The sequence below is a fragment of the Oncorhynchus tshawytscha genome, linkage group LG23 (genome assembly GCF_018296145.1).
Source record: "Oncorhynchus tshawytscha isolate Ot180627B linkage group LG23, Otsh_v2.0, whole genome shotgun sequence".
Lineage (NCBI taxonomy): Eukaryota > Metazoa > Chordata > Actinopteri > Salmoniformes > Salmonidae > Oncorhynchus > Oncorhynchus tshawytscha.
In genome coordinates, this window is record NC_056451.1 from 17,986,293 (window position 1) to 18,013,941 (window position 27,649).

General features: G+C 41.8%; 2 protein-coding genes and 2 long non-coding RNA genes across 6 annotated transcripts; 3 read left to right on the forward strand and 1 right to left on the reverse strand.

Annotated features, from left to right (window-relative positions):
• Window positions 1-1,450: 1,450 nt before the first annotated feature.
• On the forward strand, window positions 1,451-2,366 carry LOC121840594. The gene is made up of 2 exons (XR_006079726.1): window positions 1,451-1,874; window positions 1,950-2,366. It is a non-coding gene; the product is annotated as an uncharacterized LOC121840594 (long non-coding RNA).
• Window positions 2,367-4,330: 1,964 nt separating this feature from the next.
• On the reverse strand, window positions 4,331-23,468 carry LOC112247751 (CUB domain-containing protein 1). Of its 3 annotated transcripts, none has more exons than XM_024416569.2 (10): window positions 23,270-23,468; window positions 20,550-20,789; window positions 19,895-20,263; window positions 19,350-19,721; window positions 15,575-15,772; window positions 14,821-15,207; window positions 13,660-13,849; window positions 13,314-13,480; window positions 10,777-10,864; window positions 4,331-4,986 (listed from the first exon to the last, which is right to left on the reverse strand). In XM_024416569.2, the coding sequence occupies exons 1-10, from the start codon at window positions 23,337-23,339 to the stop codon at window positions 4,518-4,520; spliced, it is 2,550 nt and encodes an 849-aa protein (XP_024272337.1). In that variant the 5' UTR covers window positions 23,340-23,468; the 3' UTR covers window positions 4,331-4,517. The 3 variants fall into 3 exon arrangements, with proteins under 3 accessions (XP_024272337.1, XP_024272338.1, XP_024272339.1); XM_024416570.2 differs by having other exon boundaries at window positions 20,550-20,757; window positions 23,270-23,399; XM_024416571.2 differs by lacking the exons at window positions 4,331-4,986; window positions 10,777-10,864 and adding an exon at window positions 11,229-11,302.
• On the forward strand, window positions 8,019-10,345 carry LOC112247753. Its single transcript, XM_024416572.2, has 2 exons — window positions 8,019-8,368; window positions 9,167-10,345. Exons 1-2 carry the CDS (start codon window positions 8,044-8,046, stop codon window positions 9,697-9,699), a joined length of 858 nt encoding a protein of 285 aa, XP_024272340.1. The 5' UTR covers window positions 8,019-8,043; the 3' UTR covers window positions 9,700-10,345.
• A 63-nt stretch (window positions 23,469-23,531) lies between the features above and the next one.
• Window positions 23,532-25,669, forward strand: LOC112247762. The gene is made up of 2 exons (XR_002953112.2): window positions 23,532-24,775; window positions 25,023-25,669. It is a non-coding gene; the product is annotated as an uncharacterized LOC112247762 (long non-coding RNA).
• The last annotated feature ends 1,980 nt before the right edge of the window (window positions 25,670-27,649 follow it).

Here is a 27,649-nt window from a genome sequence, read left to right on the forward strand (position 1 = left end):
TGTAGTGGAGGGTATATTGCTGTATTACCATATACAAACTTATTTTTCAGTGGGCATTGGATATACAAAGTAATGGAAGAATACGCCATATCAATTTATAAAGCTAATAGAACAGATCAGAATGTTTAACTTATAATGTTGATAAACTATTATTTATTCATATTTTAGGTGCAGCAATGTGCACACAGCAGTAAGGCATACACGCAAATGTTCCTAAATGCAATTTACAGGAAAACACCTTTCTTAAATGCGCATATGAACAGAGATGAAAATATCCTAGAAATGTAGAAAGAGGGGAGATCTAAAGATGCAGGATCTATAATGGGATTGGTTTGTAATATGACTAGAATAATGCCTTTAGCCGCTAGACAATGAAAGAAAGTTGAAAGAAAACCAACAGAACAGCGGAACGCATATGAGGAAGTCTTTATAAAATGATTGCCTCCATGTTTCTATGGTGAAATTTTGACTATAGGCTACATCTGCTTACCAAAGAATTGGCACTTCCTCAACCACTTATCGGTTTCCAGGTCACAGAGGAGAGAGGCTGGAGGAAAGAGGATGGACTTTTACCCAAATGAGAAAAGGCCATTGTGAAAGTGTGTGTGTGTGTGTGTGTGTGTGTGTGTGTGTGTGTGTGTGTGTGTGTGTGTGTGTGTGTGTGTGTGTGTGTGTGTGTGTGTGTGTGTGATGCACCATCGAGAGTAGCCCCAAGGTCCGCTGAGGGCGCTATTACTTGACGCCAGGATAATAATAGCACCCTCTAGCGGACCTTGGAGCTGCATCGAGAGCATTATGACTGACTGCATCATCGCCTGCTACGGCAGCTGCACCGCCCTCGGATGTGGATCTACAGAGGGTGGTGAAAACTGCCCAGCCCATCACTGGGGGCGAGCTCCTAGCCCTACAGGAAATTTACACCAGGCGGTGTCTGAGGAAAGTCCGGAAGATTGCCAGAGAATGCAGCCACCCCAGACATGGACTGTTTACTCCCTTACTGCCTGGCATGCGGTACAGGAGCATCAGAGCTCAGAAACAGTTTCTACCTCATGGCCATTAGACTGTTGAACAGCTAAACCCTGGCGGCTGTCCACCTGCACCTTTTTTAAAATTATTATTATTATTTATTTTAAATTTGATTCCCCTTTCTCCCCAATTTCATGGTATCCAATTGTTAGTAATTACAATCTTGTCTCATCGCTACAACTCCCGTACGGGCTCGGGAGAGACGAAGGTCGAAAGCCATGTGTCCTCCGAAACACAACCCAACCAAGCCGCACTGCTTCTTAACACAGCACGCATCCAACCCGGAAGCCAGCCGCACCGGAGGAAACACCGTGCACCTGGCTACCTTGGTTAGCGTGCACTAAGCCCGGCCCGCCACAGGAGTCGCTGGTGCGCGATGAGACAAGGATATCCCTACCGGCCAAACCCTCCCTAACCCGGACGACGCTAGGCCAATTGTGCGTCGCCCCACGCACCTCCCGGTCGCGGCCGGCTGTGACAGAGCCTGGGCGCGAACCCGGAGTCTGCGATGCAGTGCCCTAGACCACTGCGCCACCCGGGAGGCCCCACCTGCACCTTAAGTCTATTTGCACAGAATCTCTGCATTCTCACTTCCCTCTCCCTCTCACACACATACACAACACACATACCTATTTATTATTTACCACTCTACCTTGCTCCTAACTAGTCACTATTCACTTACTACTTACTTGTATATAACAGTACACTGACATACAGTAGTATATTCACAGTATTTTTTTATTACCTTCTTTTTTTATTATTGACATAGTATTTTGGACTTGTTACGAGAATTTTCAATTCCAATGATGATGACTCAACTATTTCATAACTTTGACCAATTCCCAGAGGTTTGTAAGACCCTGGGTTTAATAATAATTAGGCAGTCTCAGATTCTGCAAAAGGTTAATTCTTTATTCAGAGAGCTCTGAAGTCAGAAATGCAAAAACAGTCATTTTATAACTCCCCCCCACACACACACACAGTTTTATTACTTTTCTACCAGCCTTGGCAGTTTGGAAGGGCCCTCTTTCCTGTTGTCAGTTTTCAGAGTTACAACAAGGTAATATGTATTTCAGTTGTCCTTTGTTGTCTCAACTCTCACATTGCTACATAATAACACAATGGCCTAGTCACACACACATTTCATACAATTATATGGTTTCAGGGTGGAATTCTTTAGTCATTACTTTAAACATATAAATTCCTTTATCAGGACTGCGTTAGTTTTACCGCTCATTTTATTATTTCTGCAATGTTGAGGAAGCTCGCATGTAAGCATTTTATTTCACTGTTTACGCTGTATCCTGTGCATATGACGAATAAACTATGATTTAAGTGTGTGTGTATGTGCGCAAAAAATGGGATTTTGACATAATCCATTTTTACCTTTACATTTTATCTTCCTACACATTCACTGTAAACTTAATGATATATACAAATACACATAGTATGTTCATCTCTATTATCATTAACTCAAAAGTAAGATTATTTAAAAGTTGAGGGTTGGTTTCCAGGACCCAGATTAAACATATTCCTTAAAAAAAGGATGCTCAATAGAGCAATCAATTGAAACTAATTGCTTTTTAGTCCAAGACTAGGATTTCTACATCAATGAAACTGGTCCTTATTGTTCAAAGTACATTTTAAAAAATTACAACATTGAGTGAAAATCAACATTCTGTACATACCCTTCAAATAAATTGAAAGCAAACATTTGGGACATAAAAACTTAGCATGGGTAATGCTCACATAGAAAGTTACACTTTCACTATGCAGTGAAAAGGTGCCCAAAGCCAAAATACATGACATTACCAACTATCAAACAATGTGGGCTTCTTTGACACACAATACATTCTAAGAAATTACAGTGAATCACATACATTTGGACACACCTACTCATTCAAGCGTTTTTCTTTATTTGTACTATTTTCTACATTGTAGAATAATAGTGAAGACATCAAAACTATGAAATAATACATATGGAATCATGTAGTAACGAAAAACGTGTTAAACAAATCAAAATATATTTTAGATTTTAAATTCTTCAATGCAGCCATCCTTTGCCTTGATGACAGCCTTGCACACACTAGGAATTCTCTCAACCAGCTTCATGAGGAATGCTTTTCCAACAGTCTTGAAGGAGTTCCCACATATGCTGAGCACTTGTTGGCTGCTTTTCCATCACTCTGCGGTCCAACTCATCCCAAACCATCTTAACTGGGTTGAGGTCAGGTGATTATGCAGGCCAGGTCATCTGATGCAGCACATACTCACCCCTTACATAGCCTGGAGGTGTGTTTTGGGTCATTGTCCTGTTGAAAAACAAATGATTGACCCACTAAGCGCAAACCAGATAGGATGGCGTATCGCTGCAGAATTCTGTGGTAGCCATACTGGTTAAGTGTGCCTTGAATTCTAAATAAATCACTGACAGTGTCAACAGCAATGCACCCCATCACACCTCATCCATGCTTCATGGTGGGAACAACACATGCAGAGATAATCCATTCACCTACTTGTCTAACAAAGACACGGCAGTTGGAACCAAAAATCTCAAATTTGTACTCATTAAACCAATGGACAGATTTCCACCGGCCTAATGTCCATTGCTCTTGTTTATTGGCCCAAGCAAGTCTCTTCTTTTTATTGGTGTCCTGTAGTAGTGGTTTCTTTGCAACAATTAGACCATGAAGGCCTGATTCACGCAGTCTCCTCTGAACAGTTGATATTGAGATGTGTCTGTTACTTGAACTCTATTTATTTGGGCTGCAATCTGAGGTGCAGTTAATTACCGATTTCTGAGGCTGATGAACTTATCCTCTGCAGCAGAGTTAACTCTGGGTCTTCCTTTCCTTTGGCAGTCCTTATGAGAACCAGTTTCATCATAGCACTTGATGGTTTTTGCAACTGCACTTGAAAAAACTTTCAAAGTTCTTGAAATTTCCCTGGATTGACTGACCTTCATGTTTTAAAGTAATGATGGACTGTCATTTCTTTTCGCTTATTTGAGCTTTTCTTGCCATAATATGGACTTGGTCTTTTACCAAATAGGGATATCTTCTGGATACCACCCCTACCTTGTCACAACACAACTGATTGTCTCAAATGCATTAAGAAAATGTATACCACAAATTAACTTTTAACAAGGCACACCTGTTAATTTATATTCATTCCAGGTGAAACTGGTTGAGAGAATGCCAAGAGTGTGCAAAGCTTTCATCAAGGCAAAGGGTGGCTACTTTGAAGAATCTCAAATATTAAATATATTTTGATTTGTTTAACACTTTTTTGGTTACTACATGATTATATATGTGTTATTTCATAGTTAATGTCTTCACTATTATTATACAATGTAGAACATAGTAAAAATAAAGAAAAACTTTTGATTGAGTAGGTGTCTCTCAACTTTTGACTGGTACTGTGCATGCTATGAATAGAAGGGCTATGGTACTGTGCTTGGCATATACCCCCAACCTACAGTCCACTCCCTTTCAGTCATGAGCCGCTGGCTCCACCTGCTCTGTGTTCATATTGTTCGGTTGAGACTGTGCAGGGGTGTCACCATTGCTTCTGGAGCCATACAGCTCATTGTCCACCATAGGCTGCTGGGCTTGACTTAAGGGTCTATTGGGGACGGGTGGGGCAAAATGGGATGGGGGCACAAAAGGCTGGTAGATGCCCACCTCTGGATGTTCAGAGACTGTCCCCAGAGAGAGGGGCTTAGTCTCTGTGGGCCCAGTAAAGCTCTGGTACACATCCACAGCCGGGTCTCCATAGACACCCATCTCTGCCCCATCTCGCAGGAGATGGCTGTATACAAGTGTGTCCTCGATCGAGGCGTAGATGTGGGACTCGTTGTCTTTTCGTGATTTGGGGAAACTCCCGTTGTGCCCTGGCAGGAAGCTGGTACCGTTGGGGTTGTAGGTGGACACTTGGTGAGACAGCTGCCTTTTCTTCTTCCTATTCAACAGGAGGGAGATCAAAACACATCAAGACACACAAGGTAGGCTACTGTAAAGAGAGCAAATTATGTTGTCTTAAATAGTCACACTTATTAAGTCCCAGAATTATATAAAGACCCTATGTATGTGTGCACTTAGCATGACACATCAAATCAAATTTTATTAGTCACATGCGCCGAATACAACAGGTGTAGACCGTACAGTTAAATGCTTACTTATGAACCTCTAACCGACAATGCAGTTTAAAAAAATAATGATAAGAATAAGAAATAAAAGTAACAAGTAATTATAGAGCAGCAGTAAAATAACAATAGCAAGACTATATACAGGGGGTTACCGGTACAGAGTCAATGTGCGGGGGCACCATGTTAGTTTGTTGGTGATGTGGACACCAAGGAACTTGAAGCTCTCAACCTGCTCCACTGCAGCCCCTTCGATGAAAATGAGTGCTTGCTCGGTACTCTTTTTCCTGTAGTCTAAAATCATCTCCTTTGTCTTGATCATTTTGAGGGAGAGGTTGTTGTCCTGGCACCACACCAGGTCTCTGACCTCTGCCCTATAGGCTGTCTCATCGTTGTCGTTAATCAGGCCTACAACTGTTGTCATCTGCAAACGTAATGATGGTGTTGGAGTCGTGACTGGCCGTGCAGTCATGAGTGAACAGGGAGTATCCAGTATCCAGTTGCAGAGGGTTTAGTCCCAGGGTCCTTAGCTTAGTGATGAACTTTGAGGGCACTATGGTGTTGAACGCTGAGCTGTAGTCTATGAATAGCATTCTCACATAGGTGATCCTTTTGTCCAGGTGGGAAAGGGTGGTGTTGAGTGCAATAGAGATTGCATCACCTGTGGATTTGTTGGGGCGGTATGCAAATTGAAGTGGTTCTAGGGTTTCTGGGATAATGGTGTTGATGTGAGCCATGATCAGCCTTTCAAAGCACTTCATGGCTACAGACATGAGTGCTATGGGTCGGTAGTCATTTAGGCAGTTCAACTTAGTGTTCTTGGGCACAGGCTCTATGGTGGTCTGCTTAAAACATGTTGGTATTACAGACTCGGACAGGGAGAGTTTGAAAATGTAAGTGAAGACATTTGCCAGTTGGTCAGCGCATGCTCGCAGTACACATCCTGGTAATCTGTCTGGCCCTGCGAATGTTGACCTGTTTAAAGGTCTTACTCACATCGGCTACAGAGAGCGTGATCACACCGTCTTTCCCGGAACAGCTGGTGCTCTCATGCATGTTTCAGTGTTATTTGCTTCGAAGCGAGCATAGAAGTAGTTTAGCTTGTCTTGTAGGCTAGTGTCACTGGGCAGCTCTCGGCTGTGCTTCCCTTTGTAGTCTGTGGTTTGGTTTGCAAGCCCTGCCACAGCCAACGAGCGTCAGAGCCGATGTAGTATGATTCGATCTTAGTCCTGTATTGACGCTTTGCCTGTTTGATGGTTCGTTGGAGGGCATTGCAGGATTTCTTATAAGCTTCCGCATTAGAGTCCCGCTCCTTGAAAGTGGCAGCTCTAGCCTTTACCTCAGTGCGGATGTTGCCTGTAATCCATGGCTTATGGTTGGGGTATGTACGTACTGTCACTGTGGGGTCGACGTCATCAATGCATTTATCGATGAAGCCAATGACTGATGTAATCGATGAAGCCAATGACTGACTGATTTAATTAATTTTTTACATTTTACCTTGGCAAGTCAGTTAAGAACAAATTCTCATTTTCAATGACGGCCTAGCAACAGTGGGTTAACTGCCTGTTCAGGGGCAGAATGACAGATTTGTACCTTGTCAGCTCAGGGGTTTGAACTTGCAACCTTCTAGTTACTAGTCCAACTCTCTAACCACTAGGCTACCCTGCCTCAATGCCATCGGAGGAATCCCGGAACATACTCCAGTCCAGTTTTGCTTGTAAGCATGAATCAGGAGGATGGAATTATGATCAGATTTGCCAAATGGAGGCCGAGGGAGAGCTTTGTATGCGTCTCTGTGTGTGGAGTAAAGGTGGTCCAGAGTTTTTTTCCTCTCTGGTTGTAAACATTTAACATGCTGATAGAAATTTGGTAAAATGGATTTAAGTTTCCCTAGCTACTAGGAGCGCCACCTCTGGGTGAGCATTTTCTTGTTTGCTTATGCCGGAATACAGCTCATTCAATGCTGTCTTAGTGCCAGCCTCTGACTGTGGTGTTATGTAAACAGCTACAAAAAATATAGATGAAAACTCTCTAGGTAGATAGTGTGGTCTATCATGAGACACTCTACCTCAGGCGAGCAATAGCTCTAGACTTCCTTAGTAATCGCGCACCATTTACAAAAATACATAGTTCGCCGCCCCTTATCGTACCAGACTCCGCAGTTCTACCCTGCCGGTGCCGCGTATAACCAGCCAGGTGTATTTTGATAGTGTCATCATTCAGTCACGACTCCATGAAGCATAATACAGTTTTGAATGTCCCATTTGTAGTTTAATCTTCCAAGTAGATCATCCATTTTATTGTCCAAAGATTGCATGTTTGCTATCAGAATGGAAGGAAGTGGGGGTTTATTCGATCACCTACGAATTCTCAGAAGACAGCCTGTCCTACGTCCCCTTTTTCTCCGCCTCCTCTTCACGCAAATCACGGGGATCTGGGCCTGTTCCCGAGAAAGCAGTATATCTTTCGCGTCAGACTCGTTAAAGGAAAAAAAGGATTCTGCCAGTCTGTGGTGAGTAATCGCAGTCCCGATGTCCAGAAGTTATTTTCGGTCGTAAGAGACAGTAGCTGCAGCATAATGTACAAAATATGTTTTAAAAAAACAAGTTACAAACAAGGCAAATAAACAAACAAAAAAACACATTTTACTGGTGGCACTTGTGTGACTACAATGTCAAACAAGTAATCCCTTATTACAATTTTTCGAAATTGAAAATACCTCGGAGTGTAGCTATATTAATATAGACAACCTAAAGTGCAAGTAAAATACACATAGCCTTGTTAAATAAAGGTTAAATTAAAAAAAATATCTCCACAACAGTCCACCGTCACTGTTGCACTCCACTCCAGCAGGTGGTGATGGTGTAAAAATGTGTTTCGAAAAAGAGCATGTGGAACAGGAAAAACACTTGCTAGCAGCTACTCAGCTAGTTACCTACAAAATGTTGCCTAACATAAAATCATTGAGAATTTTGCTTAACATGCGATTAAAAGAGGCTGTCGATGAGCTATTTGGGGCAGTTGAAACAACGATAGCAGAATACCAGCAAGAATTATGCCGTTCAAAAGAGGAGAAAGACCGAACGATAGCAGAGTACAAGGAAAAAGTGTCCCGTTCGGAAGAAGAGAACGCCCGGCTACAGAGGCTGCTGGATGTTGTTCTTAAACCAGAAATAAGGTTACAGAGACTTGAAGGTGCGTTACTTATTAGCTAAGCCCGTAACAACCATCATTTTATACAGATACCTAATGCATGTTGGTAAATTCAATTTGAGTCATCACTAAATTTTCATCCAATTGGCGAGAGATTTTCATGCGTTTTTCATTCTAAAATCCGCATTAAGAAAATTCGAATTTTCCCCACCAGTAGCGTTTCCACCAAACGGTGTACGTGACGTAGTGCACACAATGTACTTTTTCGTTTAAGGTTTCATGTACCGAATAAAAATCAAAAGTTTAATATGTTTTCATCACATGTTCAACTCTACCAATAGTTTCGTCACAAACTGTCCCGTTAAATAGCAAATGTGCCTACTCTGGTCATGGCACGTGTGTTCTAGCCAACAGCTCGCATAAAGCCTACACTACAGGCTGTGCGTACAGGCTGTGCGGGTAAACTAGTCTACATGAGATTATTATGGAAAATAGCGATAATATAATTATTTGTAAAGCATCCATCAAGTCATTCGTTTGCACCGCCTTTTATCGCATAATTGATTTTACCAACACAAAAAGATCACACTGTCAAACGAACATATTATCTGTAGGCATTTATACAACTGTACCTAAACTTCAAGTTTCCATCACAGCTATCGTGTTTTTTTATATATATATATGGTATGACTTTCATAAAACTGTCTGGAAATGTGGTTACTGTGTAGCTCAAAAGTTACATGTATCTGGCTAGAACACATTTCTTGTAAGCCAGCATCTCAGCATTTGAATGTACTAGCCAATGTACTAACTAAATATGTCATGCTCTTTTTCCCACAGACCTCCAGCAGCTCACTCTCTCCATCTCTGAAGAGGAGGTTCCCCTTGAGCAGCAGCACTGCAAGCAGGATTGTAGTCCTGGTCTGGGGCAGGAGGACCCTTCCCAGATTAAAGTGGAACAGGAGGACCTATGGGTCATCAATCAGGGACGAGAGCAGCTTCAAGCGATGGATTATGATACGGATGATACGGATGATTCTGCTGATACAGAAGCCTTCATATCTACTGCCAGAGTAAAATGTGACTATAATCAGAACCCAAATCAGTCCTCACATTTTTACCAAATTTTAACCCAACGTGAAGAAAACACAGAGAGGGATGAGCTACCCAGCACCACAACGCAAATTGAACAGATTAAAACAGAGTTCTTCAGTGACTCTCAGCCCCCCTCTGCAGTCAATTCAGACTGGTCTGAAACTCAGAGTGAGAGCGGTGAAAGTGTTGATCGGATGGAGAGTGAAGGACCTCCACTCAAGTCAAAGAGAACACAGACTAAAGCTGGACCAAGCTTCCATGTCTGTTGTCACATCTGAAATCCCCTATCTCCAGTAATGCTGTTAGTCATTGTAGAATATGTGCAAAACCTTATCACCGTGACGTATCTAGTGATTCATGCCCATAGACATGCACAGCTATCTCGGTGTGGTATCTGCGGAAGAACCTTTGAGTCTGTAGAAAGTTTTAAAGAACATCTACATTTTCATGTTGCAAGTACAGGATCACTTTCTTGTTACATCTGTGGTATGTTTCACAGAGGATGAGGAGGTTTTGCTGGAAGAGCAATCACAAACTGAAACTGGATTGCTGTCTTGTGTAAGAAACGTTTTGAAACTCGCCAGGGTCTGACCTTGCATATCAGGACTCTTGAAGACCGCCCCGACCTGGGCCTATGACCTGCAGCCTGAGCCTGTCCATATTATGCCTTTACAAGCAGTCTTTTTTTTATTTTGAAGTTGTAAAAAAAAATCTGGACGTGAGGGAGGCATAGCCTATATTGTCGTAATCAAACTTGATTAGAACACTACAGCAGTTTTTGCTGAAGAAATGACTGATAAAATGCTCCAGTTCCATATCATAGTAAAGGAGGCCTGAGTGAGGCCCATGCGCGTCTGCTGAAGGTCTGTGTATACTGAAATGCATTTTTTTTAAAATATCAAATAAACTATTGAATGGAGAGTGTCACGAGTCGGCTTCTAATGCATAGTTGCCATATGTACTCAAAAGGACGGTTTCTCAGACAGATTAAGCCTAATCCTGGACTAAAAAGCACTTTCAATGGATATTAATCTCTAGTTGAATAGGAAAAATTATAACCACAAATATGTGCTAAGTGGCATATAGAAATCAAAGGCCAGACACTTTGAAAGTTAAAAAACCTTCAACGTCGGCTAAAACACTAAAATACACCAATGCGTATTGGCATAGGCCTTCATCAGGGTGTCCTTAGCACCTAGTTGTGGTTATAACTTTTGCATTACCATTCCTCTGCAAGAGCACTTGTGGTTGTTTTGGAATACGCTCCTGCTACTTTTTCTTCTTGGAGTTGAATCTGTCTGAGAAACCATCCCAACATTTATCATGAAGCACTAGAGAAAAGGTAGCTCACTTACTTGATCACCACACAAACCACAGCCAACACAACCACCATGAGAACCAGCAGAGCTGCCACCGCACTCAGAATGCTGGTCAGAAGCAGGTCTTAGGAACAGGAACACACACACAGGTCAATATTCACTGATATCCCATTATCAACCCACTCACTAACATAATAATGTTTCAAATCCGGAGGCTGATAACACTTAATATACAAAACATTAGGGACACTCTTTCCATGACACAGACTGACCAGGTGAATTCTGGTGACAGCTGTGATCCCTTATTGATGTCACTTGTTAAATCCACTTCAATCAGTGTAGATGAAGGCGACAAGACAGGCAGGATAAAGAAGGATTTTAAGCCTTGGGTAAGAACAGGGTATAGTAGTAGGTGCCAGGCACATCAGTTTGTGTCAAGAACTGCAATGCTGCTGGGTTTTTCAAGCTCAACAATTTCCCATGGTTATCAAGAATGGTCTACCACCCAAAGGACATCCAGCCAATTTCACTCAACCAGGGCCGGTCCTTGCCGTTCTGCCACCTGTTGTAGAATTACAACATGTTAATCACATTACTTTTATATTAGAATGTATCCCTATATTAGTACATTCACACAGTCTGTTATATCTAATAGGCAACAGAGTAGTGTTCCTAGAACTCTATGTCTATGTGTCTGAGAGGAGCTGCTGAGATTTTAACGCTGACAGTAGATTTACGATGGCTTGGTGATAAGACAACATTCCATCCCATGATTACTGTCTGTGCCTGTCTGTCGGTGCCAGGGAGACCCTATCTCCTTTTTCTCTCCCATATGGCAGATGAACACTGAACTTAATCATTTGAGGGAATGACCTAGTGTCTATGTTACATTAGTATTTCTGTATAAACAAGCAGTAAACGACCTTGAGACAGAAACCTGTTGCGATGTAATTATGATGTCTGTTGCATGAGAGCACAATGTACCTTTGTATAAATTCTCTCATCTGTGATATGTCATGAACATCCAGGAGGTTGGACTTTGCTATAAAATGCTGTGGCTTAGTCCCGCTGGTTGAGTTCTCAAGGATCACCTCCAGGGTGGTTACTGACCAACTCCATTACTGCACTAATTAAATAATAAAGTTAAATTGTTTTGAAGAAATCTAAAAGTCCGTTGATTAGAATAATTCCACCACACACCCTAGGCGAGACCAAAACTACAATACTCCCAGTAAGCAAGAAAAAATGTCTAACAGATTTGGTCTGTATTGGACCAAAAATCAATGTCCATGGATTTGTAAATCAAGGCCAATCCGGACTGCACCAAAAAATGACACCCAAAAGGAGTTGGTCCATGCTTCCGTGCTCGCTGAGGTGTAGCCTGAAATGTAATTCTATGAATGCCCATCCATGTGGTACGCCTAACATTTGTAAAACACACAAAAAAAACTTCCAAAAGACGTCGGCTTGTGCTTACTGGGGTGTAGCCTACCATGTGGCCCCCAATGTAATTGTATGAATGCCCATCCATGTGCTAGGTAGGCCCACTGTTTGTCAAACAGGTCGTTTCATCTGCTTCATTAGTACGGATTCCTGTGACTAATCAGTTTGACTATTTAAGCTCTGAATATCAGCTACCAACTTTATCAGGAGTTATCGTGAGCCTATTTGCACAGTGTGAAATGCAAAAGTACTTTTTTGCTATGATCAGCTTGTCAAAAATGGAGAGATACAAAATTGAAACCACTGATCACGACAATGGGGTGAAACTCCTGGAAAACAGTTGTGATTGTCCATTCCATATTGTCCATTTAACTTTGACCTATCCTGTTTTTAGGATATGTTAACATGACAACACATTTTTTATTTGATTGAGCTCCATTTAGGTTAGGCTATTTAATGGGAGAAACCTGTATGATGTAAAAAGTGTCCGTCTCATTACATTATCATACATTTTATCTCCAGTCTGTAGGCTACAGAAAAGGCCATATACTCTTTCTACCATAGCCTATATCTGCTACATGATTCATGTTAGATCATTTTTTTGACTGAATGTTGGTGCAGAGCAGAATATTTTGTGCCCTTGCCTTTGACAAAGTGGGCACTGCTTATCAAAGGGTGGCATCAACGCTCACCTAAAAAAAGGCCATATGCCACTGGTTGAGAAAAACTTTCATTTTTTGGTCAGTTTAGCTGAGAAAATTGTCAGTTTACCTCAGAAAATGCCACCCTCGTCAATCTGCCGCCATAGGCAGCTGCCTAATCCTACCTAATGAGTGAGTCCAAGCTCCAATGAATTCTGTTTGTTCTGAGGGCAAAATGGGGGGAGTGCAACTCAATATTAGGAAGGTGTTCCTAATGTTTGGTATACTCAGTGTAGTAAGACCAGAATGAACTAAATATTAGAATGGTATATAGAAATGCTGAGAAACATGGAGCGTTAGATTTTCACTGCAATTTCAAATTCACTTTAAACAAACAACCTATGGAGAGGGCCAGAGGAAGAAGGGAGTGAGAGGAGATAGAACAACACTGCTTATCATGATGACTGCTCCACACGGTCAGTCACTCACTCTTATCCTTGTGCAGTGTGATCTGTGTGAGCATGCTGAAGTCTCCTCTCTCAGGCATACAGTTGGACATGTTGAGGTAGAAGCTCTCTGAGACAGTGATCTTCCTGCCTGCCTCCTCGTCCTCCCGCCGGCTGTACATCTCCTCCAGGGAGCCCAGGATCTGCACCCTGATCAAATCAAATGTATTTATTTACAGCACATCATAAAGTGCTTTACAGTAATCCGGCCTGGACCCCAAGACCAAGCAAGGAAGAAGCAAGACCACAGTGGCCAAGAAAAACTCCCTAGAATGAAGAAACATAGAGAGGACGTCTCAGAGGGGTACCCCATTCTATTCTATTTGTACCTGATGCCCGTGTGGCGGTTGCTGCACTTGGGCTGGCTGATGTTGTCGAACATGAGGTGGGCTTCCAGCTTGGAGGGGACATTGACGATCCAGGACACAGTGGAGTAGGACTTCATTCCCACAGGCCAACTAGGGGTGGCCAGGAGAGTTGGTACTCCTTTCATTGGGTATACCGTGAAGATGTATCTCTCTGTGTGTACATCAGGGGGATAATAACATATGTGCAGTTATAGTACTACTTTTATGTAAAACAATTAATTAAAGTTGTAACTTCATGGCCAAAAGTATGTGGTCACCCGCTCGCCAAACATCTCATTCCAAAATCATAGGCATTAATATGGAGTTGGTCCCCCCTTTGTCGCTATAACAGCCTCCACTCTTCTGGGAAGGCTTTCCACTAGATGTTGGAACATTGCTGCAGGGACTTGCTGCCATTCAGCCACAAGAGTATTAGTGAGGTTGGGCACTGATGTTGGGCGATTACGCCTGGCTCGCAGTCTGCATTCCAATTCACCCCAAACATGTTCGATGGAGTTGAGGTCAGGGTTATGTGCAGGCTAGTCAAGTTCTTCCACACCGATCTCGACAAACCATTTCTGTATGGACCTCACTTTGTGCACGGGGCATTGTCATGCTGAAACTTTGCCACAAATTTGGAAGCACAGAATCCTCTAGAATGCCATTGTATGCTGTAGCGTTAAGATTTCCCTTCACTGGAACTAAGGGGCCTAGCCCGAACCATTAAAAAAAAAAAAAAAAAAATACATTGGACTGCCAGATGGTGAAGCGTGATTCATCACTCCAGAGAACGCCTTCCCCTGCTCCAGAGTCCAATGGCAGTGAGCTTTACACCACTAGCTGACGCTTGGCATTGCGCACGGTGATCTTAGGCTTGTGTGCAACTGTTCGGCCATGGAAACCCATTTCATGAAGCTCCTTACAAACTGTTCTTGTGCTGACATTGCTTCCAGAGGCAGTTTGGAACTCACTCGGCAGTGAGTGTTGCAACCGAGGACAGTCAAAAAAATGTATGCGCCACGTGCTTCAGTACTCTTGTGGTTCCATTCTGTAAGCTTGTGTGGCCTACCGCTGAGCTGTTGTTGCTCCTAGATGTATCCACTTCACAATAACACAGTTAAACCTTTAATTAAAACATGTTACCTGCAATCTCCCTGGTGAAGGAGATGTTGAGTAAAGGATGTGAGAATGGCCACCTCTCTTTGCCTCCCATGGTCGAGGCTGAAGCTGTGATGGACAGGTTGGTGTGGACCTGGACTTTGTGTATGGCTCCCTGAGGGCAGAACTGACCCACGGTGGTGCCGTCATCGTCCTCGGCCACGGTGAGAGTGACAGAGCCGTTGCAGGGTTGTTCTGGCAGGGACTGCCTCAGGTTGCCAGTAGTGGGCAGGAGCTCTACCGTGCCATGCTGAGGGGGACGGAGGATCCAGGTGACACTGCCCAGGGAGGCGGGAAGACACCTCTCCAGGACGGGCACCGTCAGAGGGACAGGGGCTGCTGCTGCTTGGCAGCCCCTCCACTGACGGCACTCTGAGAAATGGAGAGGAGGTAAAGGATACAAACCAAAATAAAGTTGAATATATACCATGAGTTTGTGGTGCCTTAGGATCTCAAGAAGGACAAAGTATTTGTTCATCCTAATTACCACACTCCAGATATTGTTTCAAGTGTAAGGGAAGCCAAAAATGTAGCATTGAATTGCAGTGATTGTTTAGTTAGGGCTTAAGGCCACACTCACACACATGTTGAACAAGTATATCATGTTATTCTTCTATGACGTCAAGCCAGACCAACACAATGAGAAGTTAGTGACTGGCTGAGCAGCATAGTGTTAATAATAATGCTTATGGTTGTATAACTCAGAGCAGAGCAGTGTTGCTTGTTAGGCCTTAGTTACCTATGATTCTGATGGCGGTCAGTAGCAGCTCCTGACATGGGCAGTCCTGGAAGGACAGCTGAGAGATCTTCCCTGAGGGAACAGTGATTTTCTTCTGGATGACAGAGTTCAGCTTCAGCTCACAGTCAGACATGAGGTTAGTCTTCTCAATATGGAGGGAAAGCCCCCACTCTTTCCTCAGGTCCACATTGCACAACACTGCAAAGTATGTCACAGTAAGAAATCATATACATGTAGCTGCACATCCACTTCCACTGACTAACTTACTATAACTCATGCAGGCACGCAGCAAAATTAATACAAGGATTTCACATTTAGGAAGAAGAATACCAAAAGTCTGCCCCAGTGGCATCTGCAATGTTAAAAGCTGTATACAGTTGAAGTCGGAAGTTTACATACACCTTAGCCAAATACATTTCAACTCAGTTTTTCACAATTCCTGACATTTAATCCTAGTAAATATTCCCTGTTTTAGGTCAGTTAGAATCACCACTTTATTTTAAGAATGTGAAATGTCAGAATAATAGCAGAGAGAATGATTTATTTCAGAAGTTTACATACACTCAATTAGTATTTGGTAGCATTGCCTTTAAACATTTCGGGTGGCCTTCCACAAGCTTCCCACAAGAAGTAGGGTGAATTTTGGCCCATTCCTCCTGACAGAGCTGGTGTAACTGGGTCAGGTTTGTAGGCCTCATTGTTCACACACGCTTTTTCAGTTCTGCCCACAAATTTTCTATGGGACTGAGGTCAGGGCTTTGTGATGGCCACTCCAATACCTTGACTTTGATGTCCTTAAGCCATTTTGCCACAACTTTGGAAGTATGCTTGGGATCAATGTCCATTTGGAAGACCCATTTGTGACCAAGCATTAACTTCCTGACTGATGTCTTGAGATTCAATATATCCACATCATTTTCCTTCCTCAGGATGCCATCTATTTTGTGAAGTGCACCAGTCCCTCCTGCAGCAAAGAACCCCCACAACATGATGCTGCCACCCCCGTGCTTCACGGTTGGGATGGTGTTCTTCGGCTTGCAAGCCTCCCCCTTTTCCCGTCAAACATAACTATGGTCATTATGACCAAACAGTTCCATTTTTGTTTCATCAGATCAGAGGACATTTCTCCAAAAAGTACGATCTTTGTCCCCATATGCAGTTGCAAACCGTAGTCTGGCTATTTTATGGCGGTTTTGGAGCAGTGGCTTCTTGCTTGCTGAGCGGCATATCAGGTTATGTCGATATTGGACTGGTTTTACTGTGGATATAGATACTTTTGTACCTCTTTCCTCCAGCATCTTCACAAGGTCCTTTGCTGTTGTTCTGGGATTGATTTGCACTTTTCGCACCAAAGTACATTAATCTCTAGGAGACAGAATGCGTCTCCTTCCTGAGCTGTATGACGGCTGCGTGGTCCCATGGTGTTTATACTTGCGTACTATTGTTTGTACAGATTAACGTGGTACCTTCAGGCATTTGGAAATTGCTCCCAAGGATGAACCAGACTTAGAGGTCTACAATTTTCTGAGGTCTTGTCTGATTTCTTTTGATTTTCTGATGATGTCAAGCAAAAAGGCACTGAGTTTGAATGTTGGCCTTGAAAACATCCACAGGTACATGTCCAATTGACTCAAAGTATGTTAATTAGCCTTTCAGAAGCTTCTAAAGCCATGACATCCTTTTCTGGAATTTTCCAAGCTGTTTAAAGGCACAGTCAACTTAGTGTATGTAAACTTCTGACCCACTGGAATTGTGATACAGTGAATTATAAGTGAAATAATCTGTAAACAATTGTTGTAAAAATTACTTGTGTCATGCACAAAGTAGATTTGTTAACAAGAAATTTGTGGAGTGGTTGAAAAACGAGTTTTAATGACTCCAACCTAAGTGTATGTAAACTTCTGACTTCAACTGTATATTAAAGCTACAGTAATCCCTTTTGTGGTTGTAAACATTAACCACAAGACAGAGTGGTTTGTCAAATTACCGCTGATCTAAAAGCTCCATGTTATTATAATGAATTGTAATATGTTGGATCTGTACAACTACAGTAGCTATTACCACTACTACTACATTATATAAATACATGTGACACTACACAACAATTGGCCTTAAAGGGATGGTCACCCATCCCTTTGATACTTTATGATCATTTGGACAAGATGAGCAAAAAATGCTAATATACAGTGCATTCGGAAAGTATTCAGATCCCTTCATCTTTTCCAAATTTTGTTAAGTTACAGCCTTATTCTAAAATGTATGCAATACATTTGTTCCTCATCAATCTACAAACAATAGCCCATAATGATAAAGCAAAAACAGGTTTGTACATTTAAACATTTTAGAAAAAAATACCTTATTTACATAAGCATTCAGACCCTTTGCGATGAGACTCGAAACTGAGCTCAGGTGCATACTGTTTCCATTGATCATCCTTGAGATGTTTCTACAACTTGATTGGAGTCCAGCTGTAGTAAATTCAATTGTGATTGGACATGATTTGGAAAGGCACACACCTGTCTATATAAGGTCTCACAGTTGACAGTGCATGTCAGAGCAAATACCAAATCACCAAGACTCTTTCTAAAACTGGCCGCCCAGCCAAACTGAGCAATCGGGGCGGAAGGGCCTTGGTCAGGTGGGTGACCAAGAACCCGATGGTCACTCTGACAGAGCTCCAGAGTTTCTCTGTGGAGATGGGAGAACATTTCCAGAAAGACAACCATCTCTGCAGCACTCCAACAATCAGGCCTTTATGGTAAAGTGGCCAGACGGATGCCACTCCTCAGTAAAAGGCACATGACAGCCCGCTTGGAGTTTGCCAAAATGCACCTAAAGGACTCTCAGACCATGAGAAACAAGATTCTCTGGTCTGATGAAACCAAGATTGAACTCTTTGGCTTGAATGCCAAGCATCACATCTGGAGGAAACCAGGCACCACTCATCACCTGGCCAATACCATCCCTAAGGTGAAGCATGGTGGTGGAAGCCTCATACTGTGGTGATGTTTTTCAGTGGCAGGGACTGCGAGACTAGTAAAGATTGAGGGAAAGATGAATGGAGCAAGTCTCTGAACATCCTTGAGTGGCCTAGCCAGAGCCCGGACTTGAACCTGATCGAACATCTCTGGAGAGACCTGAAAATAGCTGTTCAGTGACGCTCCCCATCCAACCTGACAGAACTTGAGAGGATCAGCAAGAAGACTCGAGGCTGTAATCACCTAAACCTGTTTTTGCTTTTTCATTATGGGGTATTGTGTGTTGATAGATGAGGGGGGGAAAACGATTTAATCCATTTTAGAATAAGGCTGTAACGTAATAAAATGTGGCAAAAGTGAAGGGGTCTGAATACTTTCCGAATGCACTCTAGGTACCATGACTTCAGTTGAGTCTCAGTGGGAGGAGCTATAGGAGGATTGCCTCAATGTAATGGCTAGAATGGAAAAGATTGCCTTCTGTGTTCATACGTGTTCGGAATTGAGAGGGAAAGAGCAGGGCTTTCCACAAACTCACACATTATTCATCCTCTCCTTTTTTACTAAAGCTGTGTTTTGCAAACCTTTCCTGGAGAACACCTAGCCATTCCACTTCCCTATTCCAGTACCAGCACACCTGATTCAAGTTATCGAGAGCTTGATTTAGTTGACCAGTTGAATCAGGCATGCTGGTAATGGAAAAGATAAAGTCAGTCAAATTGCTGGGGATAATCAAGGAGGGTTTTGGAAAAAGTTTTCTAAAGCCATCTAGTTTATTGTACACAGTGTCCTGTAGTGACCTGGAAGACTCCTCCTCTTGGCTGAAACCTTGAAGTGGAGGGAGAGACCAGTGGAGCCGTCCCCGATCCTGTTCATCTCACAGTTCCTTAGGATCAGGGAGAAGGAGTCCCGACGTTGGGCCGGCTGGGGGTCCGACAGCTTCTTCACCACCGCGAACCGCCCGTTACCGTAGTGATACTCCACAGCCGGCTCCTTCTTCAGGCACTGCGGCTGGGTCTGACCCAGGAAGACAACCGTAGCGTTGTGTTTGGGAGGGACCACAAACTTCCACTCCATCAGGTCATCGTCAGGGAAACTATTCGGGTAGTTTGGAGAGAGCAACTCCGAAGATGACGTCCCTTCCGGTAAAGTCACTTTGAGGACAGCAAGTGCTGAGGGACAATGATATGTTGATGAAGTGTCAGAAAATACAATGTTAACCAGGTCCATTAAATCATGTCTGTGGCCATGACTAAAAACATACAGACATAAGTCATCCATTTATATTAATGAAAACAATGTGATTTTACGTCAGTTATCTGAAACCACTGTCTGACCAACTCACATTTGATTTCCTCTCCAACAGACACGTTGAACATGGTGGGGTTCAGTTCCCGTCCTCCAGTGACCTCCAGAGAGAGCCTGCCCTGGTTCAAGACCTGAGCCCCAGAGACGCTGCCGTTCCTGCAGTACGTCCCGATGGCAGCCTCCCCTGTCCTCTGGAGGGCTAACAGGGTATACGTGTGCTGGTCTGGACATCTCTCAGAGGGCAGGATCTGTCTCAGCCCCATCTGGGTGAAGTCCAAATGGAACGCCCGTGGAACCGGGGCCTTCAGGTTCCAGATAAAGGTACGGTTGAAGTTCTGGAGTGGAAGCGTACCGGTTCTAGACTCAATGGGGTTGATGTCCCCATTACAGGACTTTGTAGTACAATCTGATGGAAGGAGGGTAGGAGTTAGAGGAAGTCAATACAGAGACGCACACACAGGTATGATCACACACACAGTGACATATGGACTATTTATTATGAAAATGCACACAGGTATCCCACTTGTAAGCACTATGTAATAGCAATATAACTACAGTGCACAATGTGCCTATACTGTAATGACACTGTATTTCTGTACCATGTGGACAAACTATAGACACTCTAAGGACACTATGGACACTCTAAATACCATGGAACCACCACCATTATATATTTCATAGAGAGTTCTTACCTATTTCCCTGACAACCTCCACAGTAAAGACTTCCTCTGGTTTGGTGCAGGTGAACACCATGTTCACAGCAGCTTTGGGGTCTGTCAGCAGCACCACATAATCACTTCCAGCCCTGGAGCAGGACTTCTTCAAGCCTGTACCGGTGCATACCGTACACTTTGACCCCCTGCTGCGCTCTGAACTCTGGCTGATGTTGAGAGTAGTGCCCTGGTCAGGGGTGAGGGTCAGTGTCACACCCTCTGAATGAACAACAACCAAGGAAGGGATTGATGAATTAAGGTAGAAGAGTGGCATCAGTTGGGGAGGCAGGGTTGTTCTATACCACATGGGTATTTTACATAACCACACCTCTATCAAAACTATATTAATTTGTACAAAACATAAGCAGAGTCTTAGAATACAAAACAATGTCCCTTTTTTCTCTGACTGTCATGTAGGACTACTACTCAGTAGACAGAAAAGACAACTGATCAGTTTTTCTCAGCCTGACCTCATATCCTTTTTTTGCCACAGCGTGTTAGAAAAGACTCATATGACTGAGGGAGTGTGTAGGGAGATGATCGATGTCAGCAGCTTGGCTCCACTTCCTGTATGACTAACCAGCCCCACGTCTGTGAGCTAGGGCCTACTGAACAAACATAGGCCTGGTCGTTCAACAGTTCAGACTGTCATATATCTGTGATGCTGTATCCGTAAACGTCCTTATCTTTAGACAATCACTCTCTTCATCTCCCTCTCTATCTGAAGCACACACACACATACAAGCGCTTTCTCTCTCTCTCTCTCTCTCTCCTTCTATCTGTCTGACTTATGCTTTCCCCAAAAACCTTACCTAGTAACGTAGCCAAGATATAATCTGATTGTGACTGTTTGACATTGGAGACGTTACTGGGAAGCCTTGTTTATCCCTCGCTGTTACATGTACAGCTATTACAGTCCAGCTGTCACTGTTGACACTGGGATAATATGTGTAAGCCACAACTTCTGGGTGCTTGACTAAACATTATTCTGCCTACCTAGCTATATCATTACAAACCAAACTATAGCTATATCATTACAAACCAAACTATAGCTATATAATTACAAACCAAACTATAGCTATATCATTACAAACCAAACTATAGCTATATCATTACAAACCAAACTATAGCTATATCATTACAAACCAAACTATAGCTATAGCATTACAAACCAAACTATAGCTATATAATTACAAACCAAACTATAGCTATATCATTACAAACCAAACTATAGCTATATCATTACAAACCAAACTATAGCTATATCATTACAAACCAAACTATAGCTATATCATTACAAACCAAACTATAGCTATATCATTACAAACCAAACTATAGCTATACCATTACAAACCAAACTATAGCTATATCATTGCAAACCAAACTATAGCTATAACATTACAAACCAAACTATAGCTATATCATTACAAACCAAACTATAGCTATAACATTACAAACCAAACTATAGCTATATCATTACAAACCAAACTATAGCTATATCATTACAAACCAAACTATAGCTATATCATTACAAACCAAACTATAGCTATATCATTACAAACCAAACTATAGCTATATCATTACAAACCAAACTATAGCTATGTCATTACAAACCAAACTATAGCTATATCATTACAAACCGAACTATAGCTATAGCATTACAAACCAAACTATAGCTATATCATTACAAACCAAACTATATCTATATCATTACAAACCAAACTATAGCTATATCATTACAAACCAAGCTATAGCTATATCATTACAAACCAAACTATAGCTATATCATTACAAACCAAACTATAGCTATATCATTACAAACCAAACTATAGCTATATCATTACAAACCAAACTATAGCTATATCATTACAAACCAAGCTATAGCTATATCATTACAAACCAAACTATATCTATATCATTACAAACCAAACTATAGCTATATCATTACAAACCAAGCTATAGCTATATCATTACAAACCAAACTATAGCTATATCATTACAAACCAAACTATATCTATATCATTACAAACCAAACTATAGCTATATCATTACAAACCAAACTATAGCTATAGCATTACAAACCAAACTATAGCTATATCATTACAAACCAAACTGCTCCTACAGATTGTAGAAAAAAAGAACAAAGGGAGGTGCTGCTAGAATACAATAGTAGATATTTGTAAATTGAAGGTGCTCTTGATAAAGGGGTTAATTGGCCATCCAAAAAAAACAAAGAGGACCAAGGCACTCTTAAGGCCTTTTAAATATATGAAGAGTGCCTGATCCTCGTCCTCCTTGTTTTTGATGCTGATCCTATTGTCTGACCTATGCAAATACTGCCCCCTCCCCCTATTGTCTGACCTATGCAAATACTGTCTCCCCCCCCCCGTAATGGATGTATTATTATGGATGTATAATCAGCTATAATGGGGCAGTCATTTTGGATGGACCGGGAACACAGAAATAATTAACATGAAACGAACGCAACAGGAGGGTTAATTAGCACAGGTAGTCCACCATGTCTTCAATCTAACCCTATAAGGATGTGTAACAATTTATCCGAAATGAAAGACAATGTCCGTATGCTTCCCCAAAACCTTACCGCATGCGACGCTTGTTATCGTTAAGACCGACCATCACGGCTCTTAACAAAACTCCCCATTATGTGTAATGTAATGGAACTGAGTAAGCAGACTTACCTGATAGAACGAACACGGCGGACGCGATCCCCAAAAGCTGCAGAGCCCAGCCGAACGTTGATAAAGTCATGCCTTTATTTTCAGCATCGGTATCTCAAACGATAAGCTATATAACTGAACTAAAATTGGCACAAATCGCGACTACGGCTTTGGACCTCCGTGTAGTTCTTTTGCTTTGAGGGAAATGGGTTACACCTACATTTGCTTTCCTGCTGTGTGACATCACTTCTCAGGTAAGGCGTTCCTCTTGCAGTCATTCGGACAGGTGAGTTGTTGCTTGAAGAATTGCAACATATTTGAACTCGGTGCCGTTTAAAAAAACGTTTATAGACAAATAAGCTTTAATGTAATACAAAATGAACGGACTGGGGTCTGATAGGTATTTAGTCAAATCGAGCCTTTTAGACCTCGATAGCAAGCTTCACTGGACCAATGGCACATATCATTTGGCCACACCATGAACTGTTGTTTTTCTTTACCAAACAAGTTCAACTTAATTAAAAATAGGGTGATCATCATTAGACTACGTGGTGCTCAAAAGTTGAAATCCATGACTTGTTATCATGTAATAACTCAATAATAATGCCGCCTTAGATTGTCCAGCAGAGCAGAAGCCATTTTTCTGTAACACTCAAGCACACATGGCAAATATAGCACACATACCATCTATGCATTAGAGCCATGTGCTGAATTCACCTGACACTCCTAGACAATGCAATAGCTAAAGTTCCTAGACAAGCAATAGCTAAAGATCGGGGGATTGGGACTGACAGTGAAAGAAACAAGTTTGAACAAGCAATGTTATTGATTATCCGTGAATTCACCAGAGAGATGGTGGTAAGGGCCTGAGATGCAGGAGTGTTCCCTGTGAGGACTGGGGTAATGACTGGGGTAATGACTGTGAACAGGAGCAGCAAGGAGGATCAACAAAAGGGGGTGCAAGGAGCTTGTTGAGAGAGATTCTTCTCTCCTTTCACAGACATAATTTAACACAAGGATGCTTCCCACTGGACACACCATATCATTTCAACGTGGAAATGTGGGTAATATTTGGTTTAGATGTTGATCAATGAGATTTCAATCTTTATTCACACACTCAAAAAGTCAGCCTGAATTATTTTGAATTCCCAATGTATTACTGTGCTTTCAACCATCTTAAAAGCACAACTAAATTCCAATGAAAAAACGATGAGTTTTTTATTTAGTTGTCATCTAAATGTGTTATCACTGCACTTTCAACCATTTAAAAGCACAACAAAGTTCAAATGGGAATACAATGTCAGATATTTTGGATTTATACAACATTTAATGTGTAATCATTGTGCTTAACCTATTTTATCCCATCAGTTACAATAGTGACCGTAAAAAATATTGAAATAATAAAGAGTCTCAATGAAATATGTGCAGTGTTACATGTTTATTTTAAATTGTCACATGACCAGAGCTGTTTACTTCCTGGTTGCACCATGAGAAGACGATGGCTGCATTAAAGCTCCCAAACAAAAGGTTAGTAAAGTACGTTAACATTCAGATAGGAAAAAGATTTTTGGTATACGTCATCTTTAAGGTGTCTAGTATTGATATATGCATTTGCAATTACTCAACTTTGTTCAGTGTGGTCATAGAATGAGTAAACATGTTGACAGCAACAATAGTGACCAGCAGGATAACACAGTGCATCTAGGTATAGACATAGATATACACATACATAGTTCTTGTTTTACCTGACTTTCTACTCTGTTCTTTCTTTTAGTTTCACTTTGAGTCAAGTTCTGGATATGTTGGATCTAGGTGACTGCCCAGACAAGCGATGGGTCAGATATGGATTATGAGGGGGAGACAGGCCATTTGCCAGCCAGGCTGTTGAATGTATATGCTGAACCTATGCAAACAGATCATGACAGGAACAACATTATCAGTGATGATGACCTACCCTTCACCACCCTACACTCTCCTCCCTGAGACTGGGTTGGGTCATGGACCCAGTGTCGTTCTTGGTGTTGCAGAGAAATCTCAGGTGCCTCAAGGTTGCAAGATCCTTCATGACAACCTCTTCACTTCGCTTGCACTCTTCGATGAAATGACAAAAAGAGGATATGGGAGCTCTGGAACGATGAGGCAAAATCGTCTGTTTGATGTCCCATTCAAGCCACAGAAGGACTTCATGAAGTTACCCCGGGGAACCTCTGAGGTTCTGACCCAAGGAGACAAGGTGCTGGTCCGTTAGAAAGACAATAACATTGTCACAGTGGCAACAAACATGGAGGAGAAATACAGTGAGACCTCTGTCAAGAGATAGAACAAGGAGCGACGTGCCTTTTGACAAAGTCCCACAACCAAAATGCATCAACCGATACAATGAGCACATGGGTGGTGTTGAACTTCACAACCTACAGATTTCAAGATACCATATTTCCATCAGGTCTAAGAAGTGGTGGTGGCCCATCTTTGCATGGTCTCTCAACAGTGCACTTGTAAACAGCCATTTATTTTACAGAGATGTTATGGGAGGGACCATCAACCTGTTCACCTTCTCATGGATAGTGGCACAGTCTCTTATGCAAATGTTTGGCACGAAACCACTGAGCCACGGAAGGAGATCTCTACTGGCTGCTACTATTGAAGATCAGGCAAGATATGAAAAAGCTTATCACTGGCCAATCAACACGATGCACCGGTTCCAGAGAAGTTGTCATTGTGACAAACGTACAACCTATGCATGTGAGAAATGCAAAGCGCCACTGCACATTGAGTGCTTCAAGATATACCATGGACAGCAGAAAAGGAGATAAGAGAGAATGAAATAGGGCTGAAAAGGCCAATGAAAGAAAAATAGAAAAGTCAATAAAGGGTGAGGAGAAGCAATACAATGGACTCTAGGAAGAAAAGAAAAGTCGACGAAAAATGGAAAAAGACAATCAAAATGACTGAAATGTTTTTGGAAAAGAGGATCAATTGATTCAAGACATACTGTATTACAGCATCTGACTGATCGTAGTTCAAAATAGTGATGCACAAACTAATCGTGCACTTGGTTCTGAAGCCTACCTGAAGCCTACCTCTATAATATATATACATACATATATATATGTATGTGTGTGTGTGTGTGTGTGTGTGTGTGTGTGTGTGTGTATGTATGTGTATATATGTATGTGTATAATATATATATATATATATGTATATATATATATATATAATTGCATTTTGTTCAGTGTAGGCCTCTACTTGAATGCATGTTCTACAGGCTACCTCCATCCTAAATGTTACCTTTATGTTCAATGTGAATGAATGACACGACTGCTATACAGTTGTTAGTGAATGTTGCACTAAAATGTCACGATGACAATGTTACAATGAATATTGCACTAAAGTACAAGTTAAAATGTTACAATAAAGTTACAATATTAATGTTTCAATATATGTTGCACTAAAATAACAATGTTGAAATGGTTGTTGATTTTTGTTTTTTCTCTCAATATTCATATCATGTTGTATAAGGGTTTTTGATATGTAAAATAGTCACACTAGAATGTGACGGGGCATTCTAGTAGCAATGCTGGGGACTGCCAGTGACAGAGTTTTAAATGTGTTAATAACTGGGCTGGGATATAGAAGCATTTTCATGAGTGCATAGGAGAAATATGTTAATTCAGTATACATCAGATTATCCCACGGCCATAAAATACACCCTTATACCTACTTTTCCATGAAAACTTTTAAAAAATATGATTGATTATTTCAAATGATTACTAATGACACAAGATTTGGATATTTTCATGTCTGGGAAAAATTTGGGATTAAATGGGTTAATCTCATAGCACAACCAAATTACCTGGATTGCAGTTGAGATTACATGAAAGTACACAGTGCAAGTGATCAATGCTGTTCGAGATTCTGCACAGATTATTATAGCTATTGTGAAGAACTGTCACGTTCTGACCTTAGTTCCTTTGTTTTTGTCTTTGTTTTAGTATGGTCAGGGCGTGAGTTGGGGTGGGCAGTCTATGTTTGTTTTTCTATGTTGGTTTTGTGTTCGGCCTAGTATGGTTCTCAATCAGAGGCAGCTGTCAATTGTTGTCCCTGATTGAGAATCATACTTAGGTAGCCTGGGTTTCACTTTTGGTTTGTGGGTGTTTGTTTCCGTGTGAGTGTTTGGGCCACACGGTACTGTTTCGGGTAAATTCACGTTGTAATTTATTGTTTTGAGTTTTTATTAAACATCATCACGAACACTTACCACGCTGCGCTTTGGTCCTCCTCCCTTTCTCCCGACGACAACCCTTACAAGATCTCCGCAGACCTGCAACCTTTGCATGCTATCTTGAACATGCACACTTTCTATGATGACATAAGAAGTCATTTATAGCTACAGTAGGCTAA